Source organism: Phacochoerus africanus, chromosome X, assembly GCF_016906955.1.
Source record: "Phacochoerus africanus isolate WHEZ1 chromosome X, ROS_Pafr_v1, whole genome shotgun sequence".
Classification (NCBI taxonomy): Eukaryota; Metazoa; Chordata; class Mammalia; order Artiodactyla; family Suidae; genus Phacochoerus; species Phacochoerus africanus.
The window spans coordinates 94823152-94840638 of NC_062560.1; the positions used below are offsets into that span (position 1 = coordinate 94823152).

The 17487-nt window shown below is 45.0% G+C and overlaps 1 protein-coding gene across 7 annotated transcripts in view; it reads right to left on the bottom strand.

The window, feature by feature from the left end:
- Positions 1-13537: 13537 nt before the first annotated feature.
- The window catches only part of CHRDL1 (chordin like 1), a 122743-nt gene continuing 118793 nt past the window's right edge, over positions 13538-17487 (bottom strand). For all 7 annotated transcript variants that reach the window (XM_047764921.1, XM_047764918.1, XM_047764913.1 and 4 more), the window contains one exon: positions 13538-15881. In XM_047764921.1, coding sequence (XP_047620877.1) covers positions 15751-15881 — 131 coding nt within the window. In that variant the 3' untranslated portion in view covers positions 13538-15750. The remainder of the gene's footprint in view (positions 15882-17487) is intronic.

Here is a 17487-nt window from a genome sequence, read left to right on the forward strand (position 1 = left end):
ACTACTGAAAATGTATACTGTTAATCTTTCTCCCAGCCTTTTCCAAAGGGACCTATGGCTTTTTATTAAGTTACCTATACTTCAAGGAAAGGAAATAATCAGATTTGGGGGGACTACTGGATACTGGTTCTGAACTGACAGTAATTCCAGGAGACCCAAATCATCACTGTGATCCACCAATCAGAGGAGAGACTTAGGGAAGTCAAGTGGTCAATGGAGTTTTATCTCCAGTCTGTCTCACAGTGGGTCCCTGAGCCAATCCTGTGGTTTTTCTCTAGTTCCAGAATGTGTAATTGCAACAGACATACTGAGAAACTGGCAGAAACTCTGCATTGGTTTCCTGACCGGTGGATTGAGGGCTATTATGGTGGGAAAAGCCAACTGGAAGCCACTAGAACTGCCTATAGACAGCATTAGAAAAATAATAAATCCAAATCAATAATACATTCTGGAGGAATTGCAGAGATTAGTACCACCATCAAGGACTGAAAAATGCGGGAATGGTGGTGATTCCCACCACATCCCCAGTCAACTCGTCTATTCAGCTTATGCAGAAGATGGATGGATCTTTGAGAATGACAGTGGATTAATATAGGCTTAACCAGGCCGTGACTCTAATTGCATCTGCTGCACCAGATGTGGTTTCTCTGCATGAGTAAATCAACCCTAGTGTCTTGAATGCAACTATTGACTGACAATAAAGCCCACCAGAAGTAGTTTGCTCTCAGCAATACACCTTCACTGTCCTACCTCAGAGGTATATCAACTCTCCAGCCCTGTGGAGAGTTTTAGTTTGCAGGGATCTTAATCAACTTTCCCTTCCATAAAGTATCACACTGGTCAGTTACATTATTGGCATTTTGTTGACTGTACCTAATGAGCAAGAAAGAGCAACAACTTTAGCCACATTGATAAGACACTTGCCTGTCAGAAGGTGGGAAACAGATTAAACCTCAGAGCCTCTTACCTCAGTGACATTTCTAAGGGTCCAGTGGTGGGGAGAATTTTGAGATATCATTGCTAAGGTCAAGGATAAATTGTTGTATCTGGCCCTGCCTATAACCAAGAAAGAGATATGATGCCTAGTCCTCTTCCAATTATTTTTTTGTCTTTTTAGCACTGCACCCAAGGCATATGGAGGTTCCCAGGCTAAGGGTCGAAACAGAGCTACAGCTGCCAGCCTACACCACAGCCACAGTAATGTGGGATCTAAGCCGCGTCTGTCACCTACACCACAGCTCACGGCAATGCTAGATCCTTAAACCCACTGAGTGAGGCCAGGGATCGAACCTTGCAACCTCATGGTTACTAGTCGGATTCATTTCTGCTGGGCCACAACAGGAACTCCTATCTATCTATCTATCTTCATATCGTATTGGTTCTATTTTCCTGGAGAAGCCTGACTAATATATCGACCATGTGTTGTCTACATGAAACCTACTTAAAGTATAAAGACACATATAGGTTAAAGAGTAAAAGACGGAAAATGATATACCATGAAAACACTAAACAAAAGAAAGCTGGAATAGCTATATTAATATCAGATAAAGTAGACTTTGGAACAAGGAATATTATCAGAGATATTGAAAGTATTCCATAATTATAAAGGAGTCAATTTTCCTTAAAGAATTAACATTTAAAAATGTGTATGTATCTAACGATAGGACTTCAAATATTTGAGCAAAAATTTATAGAAGTAATGAGGAATAGACAAACCAATAATTATTGTCGGAGACTTCAACACTCCTCTCAGCAACTGATAGAACAAGTATAAAGAAAATCAGTAAGGACACAGAAGACCAAAATAACATTATCAACAGTTGACCTAATTTTCATTTATAAAACACTTCTCCCAACAACAGGAGAATAAACATTATTTTCAAGTGCACGAAGCGCGTACACCAAAAGAAAGCATATTCCAAGCCACAAAACTCACCTTAAGTCATTTAAAAGAATGGAAATAATGCAGTGATAACAGAATAAAGCTAAAATTCAATAGCAAAAATATATAGAAAATCTCTAATGTTTCAAAATGAGAGAATATACTTCGACATAAGCCATTGGTCTTAGATGAAGTTTCAAGGGAAATTTTTAAAAATATTTTGAACTGAATGAATGAAAATAAACATACAGCATGGCGTTGCTGTGGGATGCAATTAAAGCAATGCTTAGAGGTAAACTTATAGCAATTAATGCTTATATTAGAAATAAATAAGATCTAAAATCAGTAATCTAAATTTCTTCTTTGTGAAACTAGAACAAGATGAGCAAATTAAACCTAAGTTAAGCAGAAGAAGGAAATAATAAAAACAAGAACAGAAATCAAGGAAACTAAAAATAGAAAAGCAAGAGAAAATCAGTGAAGCCAAAAGCTGGTTCTTTTAAAAGATCAATAAAATTGACAAAACTCTGGCCAGACTGACCAATGGAAAAAAAGAGCAGACAAAAAATACCGATATCTGTAATTAAAAAAAAAAAAAAAAGGATATCACTACAGAACCCACACAGATGAAAAAGAAAATAGAGGAAAATCACAAAGAACCCTTTGCCCATAGAGAGAACAGAGCTTGAAAGGTTCTATATGAAGAATTGAGTATGCTGTTAAGAGTGCATAGACCAGGGTAGCCAGAGATAATTCATTAGAAAGGATTACACAGCAGAGGTGGCAATTATAAGTCCTTCTGCTATTGATATCTCACTCAAGAGCTGACATTTTGCTAATTAGCCGATTGCCTGTCAAGTCTTTTCTCTGGGTGAAACTAATGTCCTAGTATGATGAATGTTCGAAATGGGCTCTTCTTTGTAAAGTGAAAAGTATTCAATATGTGTGGATTAGCTGTACTAAATTGAAGACACTCCTTATCTTTGCATGAACAGAGTATAAGAAACAACCAAGGCTTTTATCATATTAAAACCTCCATAGGCTGACATGAGTGAGTTGATCTCAAATGGGTTCTGTGCTCAACCATTAGTTTAGGAGGATTTCCGACTGCATGATGCCAACTAGAGGATATACGCTGTGCCTTTCATGAGATGTGCTAGAGCACTTAAAAGGACAGAGATCTGAGGCTTCATCAAGTTTATAGGACAGGTTTCGTGATGTGTTGTTATGTACATTGCGCTAACGGATAATGTCTGTAGAAGGCAAAATTTTATCTAAGCCCTTGTTTTTATTATAATCTGGGGTGGAGAGTGTAGAGGAGTAGCTAGACCTCCCTAATTCAAACTTCTTGGCCAGCTATCATTATTTATCAAATAATAGTTGGGCATCACCAAGCGAAGTAGGTCAGTTTACATCAGCTAGGTAGGATGCTAACCATTTGGGGGTTCATTAACTCATTTATTTCTCCAAGATATGTTAGGGGACAGGAGCAAATGCCTCAGGAGCAACAGTAAGATGAGGCTCAGAGAGATGAAATGACTTACCCAAGGTCATCCAGTGAGCCCAGGGACCCAGGCTATCGGATTTTAATGTTGGGGTTTTAAGCACTTCATTCTACTTCACTACCTGATTTTTTATCGTCATCTTCTCAGGATATACAGATAGTTGGTATCAATAGGAGTCAGCCTTCTGTGGAGCTGAGGACAGCTGAAATTCATACGGATCTTAGAGATACAAAGAGCTCAGATATGGGGAACTTAATATGGCAACTGTGCCAATACTCCTGATGACAATTGTGGTATTTTTTTTCAAATAACACCTTACCAAGACATAATCCACATACCATGAAATTCATTCTTTTAAAGTGTACAATTAAGTGGTGTCTAGTATATTCTGAGTTGTACAACTCTTCTCTATTAGCTCTGTTTGAGGGAAAGTGATTCTTTAGTGTTTGTGGTAGTCAAACTTTGATTCATAGCTTGTTGTTTGGCCAACTTTTCTTCCCAAAGTCAAATCCTGAGTGTTCCACCAACTTCCTCAAGCACTGGTCTTTGTGGAAGTCATCAAAATGAGCATTTAGGGTAACCCCCTGAAATGTGAGGGGTTTTTTTTTTTCATTTTTTTCCTTTGTAGGCTACTAACTAGCCCTGCCCAGACAGACCTCCTATGGAAAATACATCTGTGAGGTACATGGGAAAAACTCCACCCTATCCTGCTGGCACAAAAGTATCTTCAGTATGAAACATGCAAAGAGATTAAACTTTCTGCTTTAATCATTTCTTCTGGTTAAGACAGTGGTTCGTAATCAGAGGCTACAACTCTCAGGTAACCCAGGAAGTTATAGTGAGGGACCCACAAATCTGCCTGTGGACTGAGCATTGTCTTTATTTTGGATAAATGTGTCTTACACATACTTACTACTTATTTATAAGGCAGACACATCTTCTGTTGTGATTAACAGAGCACGAAATCTTCTAAACATGTGGCTGAATTCCTAGGAAGCTTTTTCATTATATAGTTTCTCAATCAGCAGATACAAAAAGTACAATGATACTTTGTATCTGGGGATAATCAGAGAAAGTGTTGATTCTCAAAAGAAGTCATGTGGACTCAAAAGAGTTGAGGAATCACTGAGTTAAATAACTCTGTTTCATAGGATACAAAGTTTTCACTTGGTAAGGCATCAACTTAGCAGTCATTAATATGATAGTCTGAATTCACTGGATTGCTTCAGGGTAGCTCACTAAACAATTCCATCCTAAAAGCAGAGTGAGGATCAAAAATGCCCCCCCCCACCCCCGCAAAGGTCTTGTAGACCAAAGAGGTCAGCCTTTGGGCTTCCATGTGTGCTTAGGGGAAATTGATTCTTTTTGTATTTATGACAGAAGTCAAACTTTGATGGATTATTTTTTTAGCTGGTACCACTCTAAAGAGCCCAACCCCACATGTTCTCCAGCTTCTTTCAGTGTTGGAAGACCCTCAAGGGGAAACAAGAGGATGCTGAGTGCCAGGGATGGAAGGTAAAAGGGATAAGGGAGCTGCCAAATATGAGACCAAGACCAAACCTGCCCACTTAGTTTGTCAGGAGCACAGGGAGATCGTAGTGTGTACCCCAAACTTGAGCAGACTACGTTAAGACTGCTTTTTGAGCTTCTCCTTTCCCAGAATCTTCTTCCCCTATACTTGCTAGCAAAGCTTTCCCATCCCATCCAACCCAGAGTCCCACTTTCTATCCAGAGCTGTTTAATCAGCTTGAATTGTCTTGTGTTTTTCTGGAGGGGTTCCCTCTTCAACATTGCCAGAATGTCTCAATATTCTTGGAGCTTGTCCTCAGTTTCCAAAACTTCAGGGCGTCCCATAGGCCACAGTTCTGACTTCAAATGCACGTTGACCTTTTCCTTTCGACCAAACATCCTCCTCCTTCCCCATTGCATTGCATCAGAGGCTCCTCAAGCCTGTTGTCTTGCTCCAGGCATCCCCTTGCCTGTGGCTTGGGGTTAATATCTGGTCCTTTCCAATCCCACCCCATGTGATTGTGTCTTTGTTTCAGATCCAGGAGAGTAATCATACTCAGACTGGGCCTCCACTAGCCAAAGCAAAAGAGACATTTGAGGAAACAATTGGCCATTCCCTGCAGAAGGGGGTTTTGGGTTGCCTGACAACCAACTCATTGCCTCAATTCTCCTTTCTGCCTGACATGACCTTAGGGCCATAAATGGCTACTTTCCTTGGCACTAACAAGGCAAGCATACAATGACTTTGGTTGCTTGAGAAGAGGCCATATTGCAAGAGGGATATGCGACTCCAGAGAACTTATTTTCTTGAATTACCAAGTAAGAGGCTCCTGAGAACTGGGTTAAAAACTTTGCATCTGCCTTTCTCCAACTTCTGTCTTACTGCCACCTAGTGGCATATAAGGAGCGGTGGGGTGGAGGGCAGGTGCAGTCAATCAGTGGGTGCATTGTCTCTGGAGAATTTGAAAACAATAACAGAATCGCCTAAAAATTAGTCGGACTTATTGTCACCATGCTCCAGCAATTCTAAACAAAATGATCAAACAATTCTCAGTTTGATAGGCCACTGCCCGCACAGCCCCCATTCCAGCACCTAAGCAGTCCCCTCCTCCCCCAGGAGAGCCATACTAATGCTGACTTTTCAGGTAATACTTCAGATTTATATCTTTTCCTTCATCAAAATTTCCCTATCTTGTGCTTAGGGCTCTGCTATCTACTTTCTTTGGTGGAATTTCTTTCTTCTTCTTCTTTTTTTAAAGTATCTATATATTTTATTAAGGTATAGTTGATTTAAAATGTCGTGCCAATTTCTGCTGTATGGCATAGTAACCAAGTTTATATATAAACATAATCTTCCATCATGTTTTTTTTTTTTGTCTTTTTAGGGCCACGCCCACAGCATATGGAATTTCCCAGGCTAGGGGTTGAATCAGAGCTATAGCTGATGGCCTAAGCCACAGCCACAGCCACAGCAACTCTGGGTCCTTAACCCACTGAGCGAGGCCACGGATTGAACCCATATCCTCATGGATACTAGTTGGGTTCGTTTCCACTGAGCCACAATGGGAACTCCTCTTCCATCATGTTCTATCCCAGGTGATTGGATAGAGTTCCCTATGCTGTCCAGTTGGACCTCATTGCTTATCCGGATGTCCCTACCAGAAGCACCTACATTGTAACAAGGGTCACCTGAAGAATCAATGCTCTAGTCCACTGCTAATTCAAATTCTTTTAAAGCAGTGACACCTGGGAGTTCCCGTCATGGCTCAGTGGTTAACGAACCCGACTAGTATCCATGAGGATGTGGGTTCAATCCCTGACCTCACTCAGTGGGTTAAGGATCCAGCACTGCAGTGAGCTGTGGTGTAGATCGAAGACGCAGCTTGGATCCCGCATTGCCGTGGCTGTGGTGTAGGCCTGCGTCTACAGCTCCGATTAGACCACTAACCTGGGAACCTCCATATGCCGAGGGCGTGGCCCCAGAAAAGGCAAAAAAAGACAAAAAGTAAATAAATAAATAAAGCAGTGACACCTGGTTTTCAAACAAAATATGGTGTGGAACCCCAACCCCTAAGTCTTCTTTGACCCCCTCCTTTAATGTCATTTCCTCAAGGACATCTTTGCCCCTCTATGATGAGAACAAGCCCCCATGACCTACACTCTCATAGCACCTTGGACTGATTCTTTCCTCCCACCCATCAGATTTGGAATGACTAGTTCAGTGTCGGGATTCTCTGGTAGATTGTAACTTCAGTGGGTGCAAATGCCAGGTATCTTGTTTACTCTTGAAACCCCAGAACCAAACGTGGCCCTCTCTAAGTGTTCTGTAAATAGCTGATGAATGAAGGACTCTTCCCGTTGGACCCCATAAGCACATGAACACTGGAAATAACCAAGTCACATGTCACACTGTGGCTTTTATTGACATTATGGCCAACAACAACTCCAGACCATCTTTCAGGACCAAAAAAATGGCCCACTGGTGTTTGCTACCTTGTAGTCAGGTGATGACATCTGAAAACTAAAGGCAGCAACCACAGCTCTCAATTTCTAGTGGGTATACTTATTCTTCTGCTCCTTGGCACCAAAATCAGGTTCTTTCTTTCTTTCTTTTTCTTTCTTTCTTTTTTTTTTTTTTGTCTTTTTTAGAGCCGCACCTGCGGCATATAGAGATTTCCAGGCTAGGGGTCTAATTAGAGCTATAGCTGCCAGCCTATGCCACAGCCACAGCAATGCCAGATCTGAGCCGCATCTGCGATCTACACCACAGCTCACGGCAACGCTGGACCCTTAACCCACTGAGGGAGGCCACGGATTGAACCTGCAACCTCATGGTTCCTAGTCAGATTCATTTCCACTGCCCCACGACAGAAACTCCAAAATCAGGTTCTTGATCTTACTAAATCCTGGCTGATGTCCTATGGGGACATTCCCTGTCCTTTTCTATACCCTTTCTGTACCAGGGCATCCCCTCTCCTTTTCTCCTTTTAGCTCTCTGGGTGGGCAGTTCCTTCAAAACCAGGTTCTGCTCCACTTCCTGAAATAACCTGAGCATCTACTGCTTCCCCCTTTCTTTGAACTAAAAGATCCAAGAACAAATGGTTCATCTAAAAAAAAAAAAAAAAAACACCTGGAATTCACTGTGCATTTGTTACATGCCAATCATGATGATGGGCCTTTTACGTGCTCTCATTTAAGTCTCACCACAACCCCAGGAAGGAGGGATTCTTCTTACTCCCATTTTACAGATAAGGCAGCTGAGATTAAGAGATGTAGGAAGCAGGGAAAAAGGGAAGAAATGTGCATTGTTCACGTGTATTAGCTCCCTGTCTCCTCCTGGTTTCCTGATGGAAGTAGATCCCAGTAAGGTTTGAAATTCTTTTATTTCATTTTCTTTTTCATTTTGTCAAGTCTTTGAACAGAGGTAAACATCTTGATCACAGGATGGAAAATGGCTCAAGCCCTTCTTTAGTGTTTTCTCAGGCAGATACTCAGACAGGAAAGGTAGAAATAGGCTTGCTTGCTTTGTGCCACTTACTTCTCCCCCCCCCAACATCACCCCCCCACACACACACACACCCAACTCCCTCCTACTGCCTCCGTTGCCAGAGGTTTACACTTACCCAGCCCTCTGCCTGCAATTTTGGGGAATTCATTTCGAAGGTGATAAAGAGTAATAAAGTCTCCCAAAGTGAAAAGCTATCCGAGGGTTAGGCAATTCTCCCTCACTTCGCTGAACCTGCTTCCTTCAAAGACCCACCTCTGCTGAAGGACCTGAGGTTCTGATTGCTGAGTGAGGCTGGTAATGGTGGAACCTAAGGTTCTTTGAGGGGCAAAGCAAGCCTGGGTCTGGGATGGCAAAATGTGAAGAGGGGATGACAGGATGGGGGACCCAAAGAGTGCATGTGATGCAAAGAAGAGAGAAGGCTGGCAAGTACAGGCTTTACCTTCCTGGAGATTTTGCCTGGAGCCTGACCTTTGCCTCCCTCTCACCCATCTCACCCAGAAAAGGAAAAGGAAACTGCCTGCTTTCTCCTTCCTAACCACCTGTCCTTGCCCCAGGACAGAGCTTAAGCAGGTACCAATCAGTGTTCTACGTAACTTGACCAAATGCAGGGTTCAAGAGCTTGCGTGGACTGGCCTGGGGATCTTGAGCGTCAAATAGAAGGATGTTTCTTTAAGCGAAATGCATGCTGGTCTCTAAATGTGCGGCCAAGGAGTTCCCGTCATGGCGCAGCGGAAATGAATCTGACTAGGAACCATGAGGTTGCAGGTTCAATCCGTGGCCTCCCTCAGTGGGTTAAGGATCCAGCGTTGCCATGAGCTGTGGTGTAGGTCGCAGACGTGGCTGGGATCCCGAGTTGCTGTGGCTGTGGCGCAGGCCGGTGGCTACAGCTCCAATTAGATCCCAAGCCTGGGAACCTCCATATGCCGCGGGTGCGGCCCTAAAATATGCAAAAGACAAAATAAATAAATAAATAAATTTGAGGCCAATATTTCATTCCTAGATGGGAGACCACTTATACTCGGAGGCAACTCAGAACTCCTCTTGTCTACGTTAATTCGAAGCCAGGCCTTGGGTCTCTCATACTGTACTGTCCATCTTGTGAAGGCTCCATATTTGGGAGTCTGATTTTTCCAGCACACACAGAGAGGTAAGTTTTATATGTACTACAGTGATTCGAAACCTTGCATTGCAATATAGATAGTATATATAGAAATATAGATACTGCTTATCATCTATAATATTGACACCGAAGCAAGATCCTTCACAGCTGTGAGGTCGATACCACAAACGCAGGGACATCTTTCTTTAAGTACTAAAAAAACCCTGTGTGTAAATCCAATATTTATCAGTGATTTTAAAAGACACCTCATGGGAAATTGTTTTGCAAGGCAAACAAGCGCTTTTTCCTTTGTATTCGTTAACCCAGATTTGATTCCTTTTCCTTAGGGACAGAGAAAATGTCCTGAAGGCCGGCCTCGCCCCTGGATATTTAAGTAATCCCTGGACTGCTTTCCTTCCCAACTGGAGAAAGAATCTCATCACATTGACTATTCACTTGGCAAATATTTATTGAATGTCTGGAAGTGCTGGGCACTGGGTTCCTGCCCTCTCAGAGCTCTCCAGGCTCAGCAGGGAGATTGTGGCTGAACAAATGCTTCACATTTTAACACATGAAGGCATGTAAAAGGTGAATGCACTCTATGTCCTCGTCTCTAAAATAGGGGCAATCATGGGACCTATCACGTAGGGCTTTGGTGAGGCTTGACTGGGAAAACATGCATGTCAATTGATGACCACAGTGACTGGCACGGGGTAAGTGTTTTGGTTGTTATTTCCTAGGGGACCAACTAACTATGTCTGAAAGAGGTGGGCGAGGTCTGAGATGAGCAATGTGGAGTATTAAAAGACGAATCGGTGTTCGTGAAGTAGAAACATCAGAAGATGAATGTTCCAGGCAAACAGAGCTATGTGCAAAGGCACAGAAGTACCAAGGACACAATCAGTACCCAGCAAATGGATGTGGCCTGGTTGGAGGATACAGTGCATAGGGAGAAAGTGAAAATGGTAGCAAACCAGAAGGGGAACAGGCAAAGCTCCAAAGAGGAAGGGACATTTGGACTGGGTCTTGAAGGATGAGTAGGAGTTTGCCAGACAAAAGAGGGAAGATTATTCTAGTGATGGGAAAGCACAAACAAAGGCAGCAAGTTGTAAATGTGCATGAAATATTTGGGAGACAGTGTGCTATGGCTGGGCCTCTGCATTCAAGGACTTCTCTTTTCTGCTTGGAGGTTTCTGAGGTATCTAAAATTGTCTGGCAGACTGATGGGGTGGGCCCTCTGAAGTCAATTTGCATGAGGGATTCATTGGGGAATAAAAGTAGTACATATGCACCAAAGGAAAGAGGGCTGAGGGGAACGGCTCCACATCTGTCTTACAGGCTTATACGGGCAGACCTCAGAGATATTGCCAGTTCGATTCCAGACCACAGCAATAAAGCAAATATCACAATGAAGCAAATTACATGGGGTTTTTTTTTTTGTTTGTTTCCCAGTGCATATAAAAATCATGGTTACTCTATACTATAGTCTATTAAGTGTGCAATAGCATTATGTCTAAAGAAACAATATGCATATCTTAATTTAAAAAGACTTTATTGCTGGAGTTCCCATCATGGCTCAGAGGAAATGAATCTGACTAGTATTCATGAGGACGCAGGTTCGATCTCTGGCCTTGTTCCGTGGGTTAAGGATCCGGCGTTGCTGTGAGCTGTGGTGTAGGCCAGTGGCTATAGCTCTGATTGGACCCCTAGCCCGGGAACCTCTATATGCTGCAGGTGTGGCTCTAAAAAGACCAAAAAAAAAAAAAAAAAGACCTTATCTAAAAAATGCTAATGACCATCTAAGCCTTTGGTGAGTTCTAATCTTTTTGTAAATTACAAGTAATACCAAAGATCACTGATCAAAAATCACCACCACAAATAAAATAATAATGAAAAAGCTTGAAATATCATGAGAATGACCAACGTATGACACAGAGACACGGCATGAGCAAATACTTTTGGAAAAGTGGTGCTGAGAGACACGCTTGAGATGGGGTGGCCACAAACCTTCAATGTATGAAGTAGGCAATAGCTGTGAAGCGCAATAAAACAAGGGTGCTGATGTTCACCAGAGCGTCTCTATACCGGCAATTGAGCCCTGAGAAGAGCAGAGCATGGAATCTAAAAGGTTAGTTAGGGCTTGTTTCCGTGAAAAATTCCGGGAGACTCCGAAGCACAAGAAGACCATGCTTTGGTCGACATAATACGCACTCAACATCCATGCATTCGCTGGTTTAATGTAAGAAGGCAGAGGGTAGCATCGCAGTGGATGGCCATTTTCTCCAGCAGTGCCTCTCACGAGGGCAGCAGAGCAAGAAAGGAACAAAAAGGTGGGTAATGTGGTAGCAGGCGGGACTTGTCCTTGAGCCCGTAAGAGATGATCTTGGGTGCGTCCTGGGAATCACTTGGGGGGCGGGGGAAGAGACCCTAGGGAGGAAAAGCTCATAAAGAGGAAGATAAGAGCAAAAGGCAATACACACGGGCTGACCTTTCCGAGACCAAAGTGAAAGGATTTGGTGAAATGTGGATGTGATAATCAGGGAAAGGGAAGCGTGCCAGAGGAGCGAACGTGTCTGGTTTATGTGTGCTTTCCCCAGTGGAGGCAGAGTGATATTGGGATTTACAGCCATTATACATCATTCCAGAAGAACGTATGCCAGGTATAAAGAGGGACCAAGCAAGGAGAGATGACCAGAACTAGGTGCAGCTAATTACAGTAAGGGATTGGCAACCAAAGGCCAAAAATCGGCCCAGGTTGTCGGTCAGGAATTGTGGTTGGAGGGCTCAGCGTGGGGGCTTGGCTTCTTATGCACCCCACACAGTAGCCTAACCCTCCTTTCCCCTCACCTTCCATCTTTTCCTCTTTATAGGGTCCCTCCCTTTGGTATTCAGACATGGCCAAATAGCTCCCGTATTTATGACAAAACTTTCCTCTGACCTCCTCCTTCTCCAGCTACTTCCTTCATCTGCTCACTCCACTCTCGGTAACCGAGCCTCTCCAAAGGGTCTCCTCGAGTTTCCATCCTTCCGCCTCCACTTCTTCAAGTCCCCACTCACTTCTGGCCTCTGTGCCTATCACTTTCCTGACATTGTGCCACCAATGACGTCTGTGTTGCTAACACCAAGGCCTTCTTTTCTCGTCCTTATATTATGTGGCCTTGTAGCTCTCTTAGATGTTGGCTTCTGGGATAGCATACATTTAGCTCCTATTAGGGGTTTGAGGGAATTTAGCCTGGATCAACATACGTGATGACACTTTTGCCCTGCTCCGTGTGCAAAGTTGCCCCTGAGCAGCAGACCAAAACTCAAGCTTTTTTGTCTTTGCTAGGGCCACTCCCGCGGCATATGGAGATTCCCAGGCTAGGGGTCTAATCGGAGCTGTAGCCACCGACCACAGCCACAGCCACAGCAACGCAGGATCCGAGCCGCGTCTGCGACCTACGTCACAGCTCATGGCAATGCCGAATCCTTAACCCACTGAGCAAGGCCAGAGATTGAACCCGCAGCCTCATGGTTCCTAGTCGGATTTGTTAACCACTGAGCCACGACGGGAACTCCAAAACTCAAGCCTTCTTGAAATCCAAGTCTCCTTGAAATCCAAGTCTCCTTGAAAGCCAAGCCTTCTGTTCCCAAGCTCTTAAGGGGCTTGGCCTAAAGGGAGGCCAGAAATCAATGGCCATTCTCAGTGCCATGACATTTTTGAATATCCGTGGTCATGAGTGAATGTTCACTATGCACCAGACACTATTCTAATCACTTAACATGAACTGAGCCAATTAAATCTCGCTGCAAGCTTTTAAGAAAAGGGCGACAGCCCCACTGTTATCCCCATTCTACCGTCAGGGGGACAGACGCAGATGCTAAGTGTAGAGCTGGGATTCTGACGGCCAAGTTCTCACGCCTAAGCATGAGGCTGTAGTGGGAGAAGGATGTCAAGCTGAGCGTGCAAAAGCCAGGCCCGCCCGTCACCTGTGACCCAGTCCAAGGTCAGCAGTGTCCGCAGTCAAGCACTCACGCCACATTCCTGCACGGGATTTTTCCAAATTAACTTTTTTTATTAATTTAAAAATCCAGAAATGCAGTGACTACATAAATAAGTACCCCATTTAGGTACATGTCCTGTGAGAAGAGTGAGAGGGTAGTACTGTTATGTTTACTCTTACTTGTTTACATGCGTTAACTATAAAGTGGCTACGACTGCTAAATGGTGCTTATGGGCTTTGTTGTTCCAAGTGCTTATGGTACAAATAAATACACAAGAAGAACCACATCCAATCCTCTCTACTCACTACAGGCGGCTGGGCCTCTGTTCTCTATGTCCTACTCCCTACACCACACCGAACACTGGAGGGTTTCCACGGCGGCCTAGCATGGCTCCCCAGCTCCCGCTTCACACACACGCTTTGCAGAGGTGTGTCCAGGCACCTGGGGGCAGGAGTCTCTCTAGGGGAGCTCCCTGGGGTTTCCCTTTAGGTCGAGCTTTCAGAGAACACCTGGGTGGGAAGACTTGGGGGTGAGTCATCCAGAAGGGCGACATCACCGCTTCTCTTCTGGATCCGGTGGCTTGTTTCCACAGTATGGAAACACTGCCCCTCTGGGGGAGAGGTGACAGCTAAACATCCTCCACCCTCCTTGTCCCCAGTAACGCTCTGTGGCCTTTCAGCCTTGTATGTCCTGCTTCCTTTTCCCCAGGAGAACGTGTCTGAGGGACTGGTGGTTCCACGAAGGCCTGGTCATCAGGCCCCTGTGTCTCTTTTAGGAGGACAGACTCCTTTGTGTCAGGTTGCCATAAAGACTGAACGGTCCATTGTCCCCCACTGGTGTCAAATTAAGGAAGAACGGGACCTGTGGTCCCAGAGTAGGAAACATGGGATCGCTGGGTCCTTAAAATCTCTGAAGCCCTCACTAGAGTTCATTTCTACCTCTTCAGAGGAGATAAATCTAGAAAGCAAGCTTGAGATCCCTGCTGGGGAGAAGTCTATAGTTTCCTCACCAAGATGATTTCTAAAGCCAGGCCTCAGACTCGGTCGTGTAGGGCCCTGGCAGGAGGGCTGCAAAGAGACTTTTTCGGAGCAGCCTTCTCTGGGACTCAGGATTCAAATCCATGCTTGGTGGACGAGATGAGAATGGTAGGAAGGTTTAGAATTAAAGATGGTATCGGGACCCCCATCTGCCTAACCGAGCAACCATTCTCCTAACTGAAGCTCACGAGGAATGGAGCCCTTTTGCCAAGTAAAAGGCAACTCCGTTCACTGGAGGAAAAGAGGAAAATGCCTTTTTAAGAAGCTTCTAGGCTGTCATCACTGACCTGAAGTTTTTGGACTAGAGAACAGGAGCGAGGACTGAACTGTTAATGGGTGAGTTTTACTGACTTGAAAACACACGAGTGGCCTGGTTGACTTCCATCAACTCCTTTCCTCACCAATTCTTTTGTCACATACGGGTTCGGGTTCTGACAAATCTCCCCAACTTTGACTTCTTGATGGAGGCCCCAGAGGTTCAGCGAGAAACGGGAGGTGGTGTCACTTGGGGCAAGTTCTTTCCCGCCTTGAAGTGAAAGTGGCCATGACCCGGTGCGCTTCATCTTCGCCAGAACTGGTGACTTCCAGCAACCACACCACAGACCCAAGGGCACAGCCTTCCACTCACGAGTCCTGATTTACCCCCAGGGGTACCAACTGCCCCCAAACTACTTGCGCGCCAGGCAAGGCAAAAGCGGGGAGACTCTACACTGGCTTGGCCTCAGAATGAAGGCTGTAGTTTAGTGTGTGTGTGAAGACGAGGAGTTAATGTTTTATAAAAAAAAAAAAAAAAAACCCAAGACATTCTAAAATGTGAAGAGCATAATTTCATACAAATATTTTCTCTGCACTACAGAACTCCTACTAAGCAATTCCCTTCTCGTTCTTTCATCGGAATAACTTTCTAGACAGAAACCCGAGGGTTTTGTTAACTCTTTAACCTGTAAAGAAATGTGATTCTCCCAGAAACTAGAGCGGTGCTGTGGTGTTCTAGCCCTCTGCCTCCCGCAGACCATTCAAGACTCCTCTAAGTCTTTCTGGAGGAGATGTTTAAGGGCTGACACACCACTCCGATAAAGGAGCAAGTTATGCTGTGCTGGGCGTGAATAATTGACTGCATTTGAGTTGGGGGGTTTAGGGCACTGTTGACTTAAGCAAAGTAAGCCTGCAGTCCAGCTGCAGCTTGAATTTTCTTGCGTTACCCTATCCAACACGGTCTGTCTTGTCTAACAGTGGCCCTTTTCAGACCTTTCCAGGTACAAAACCTTGACCAAATCTTCGAGCTCTGTTCTGCACACGCGACTTGAACACATCTGGCTGATCTGGGCTTCTCCTTCAGTGAAGATCTTCCACTGGCCTAAAAGACAAACAGAAAGTAGCCCAGAGATGTAAGAGGAGAGCAGAGCCAATGAGGAGTAGACCCAGCATCCGCCGTCCTTCCCCACTGATGCACAGCCCCCCACCCCCGGGGGAGCTGGAATACAAGCATCCCGGACTTTCAGCAAAACAGCCCCCAAAACACTTTTCTGGGGACACACGTGGAAAATGGGCCATGGAGTCTTCTGCACGTGGCGTTTGTAAGCATCCCAAGAATAACACAGGCCTGTCTCCCCCAAGAGTACAACCTAAGTATTATTCTTGGGATGTTTACAGTCTCCTTAGCGTTTGCAAAAGTCTCCACTGTCAGGTTGTTAGGTTAGTATGGGGCTCACTGGGCGCCAGGTCAAATAAGGCGCTTTGGAGAACAGTACCTGGTACATTACTGGGGTTTTGCCTCCTCTTCGAGGCCTGGATATCAGTCTGGGCTACTTGATTATTTACTGCTTTTCTCCATTCCTGCTGCCCTTCGTTAAAAACTGCTCCCCTCTGCTTTCTCTTCTGCCCACACACTGTCCTCCGACCGCCTTCAGCAGCCCTACCCCACCCGGGCCCCCTGGCTCTTCAGAGAGGTCCACCCTCTCTGCCCTGGACGAACACGGCTGCCCCCCTTCTGTTCCCTGTGCCACCTGCTCCTGTCCCTTTCCAGGCCCTGTTTTCTCCTCCCCCTGGCCCCACCATGGAAGTTTCCATACTTCCTATCTATCCCTATCAACTTCCCTATCCCTCCTCCTGTCACGCTGACTGCGCAGTTTTTTGGTTTTGTTTTTGTCTTTTTAAGGCCGAACCCGAGGCATATGGAGGTTCCCAGGCTATGGGTCGAATCAGAGCTGCAGCTGCCAGCCTACGCCACAGCCACAGCAACGTGGGATCTGAGCCACGTCTGCAACCTACATCGCAGCTCATGGCAATGCCGGATCCTTAACCCACTGAGCGAGGCCAGGGATCAAACCTGTGTCCTCATGGATGCGAGTCAGATTTGTTTCCACTGAGCCACGACGGGAACTCCAGTCTGAGCAGTTTTTGAATGCACACCCCATGCTGAGCACTGGAAACCACCCGATATTGCTGAAGCATCCCTCCTCTAACTTTCCTGGTCCCTCAGCGGCAAGAGCTTCCTTCTAGCATCCTGCTCTGTCAAAAAGCCCTCCTAACAAAATACCCACCCCGGATGCCCTCTTCATCTCCCTTTTATTCCCGTGCTCATGATGTTGCAACCTGGAGAATGCCTAGTCCAAGGTCAGCAAGCTCTTCTTAATCCAGAATTGATGTTGAACCTCTTTTCTTTCTCTCATCACAGGAGACCATGACCCCTTCCTTGCAGCCTCCATCTGTCTGCTCTCTTCTCCCTGGGATTCGGCACCTTTCTCTATTCTCTGGGATCCCATGTGTGTGCCAAGATCTAATGGGCATGTGCTATCCAGGTGTCAGGCTTGTTCTTCTTTGTCCCCAGGTGACCCTGCAGATCATCTCATGATCCCCTTCCGTCAGCTGCACACCGTTAGTGTCACACACCATCTACTTACGTTATACACCCCAAATCCTGACAGTGAGGGGCAGAGTTGGTTTAAATCATCTTTCAAGTC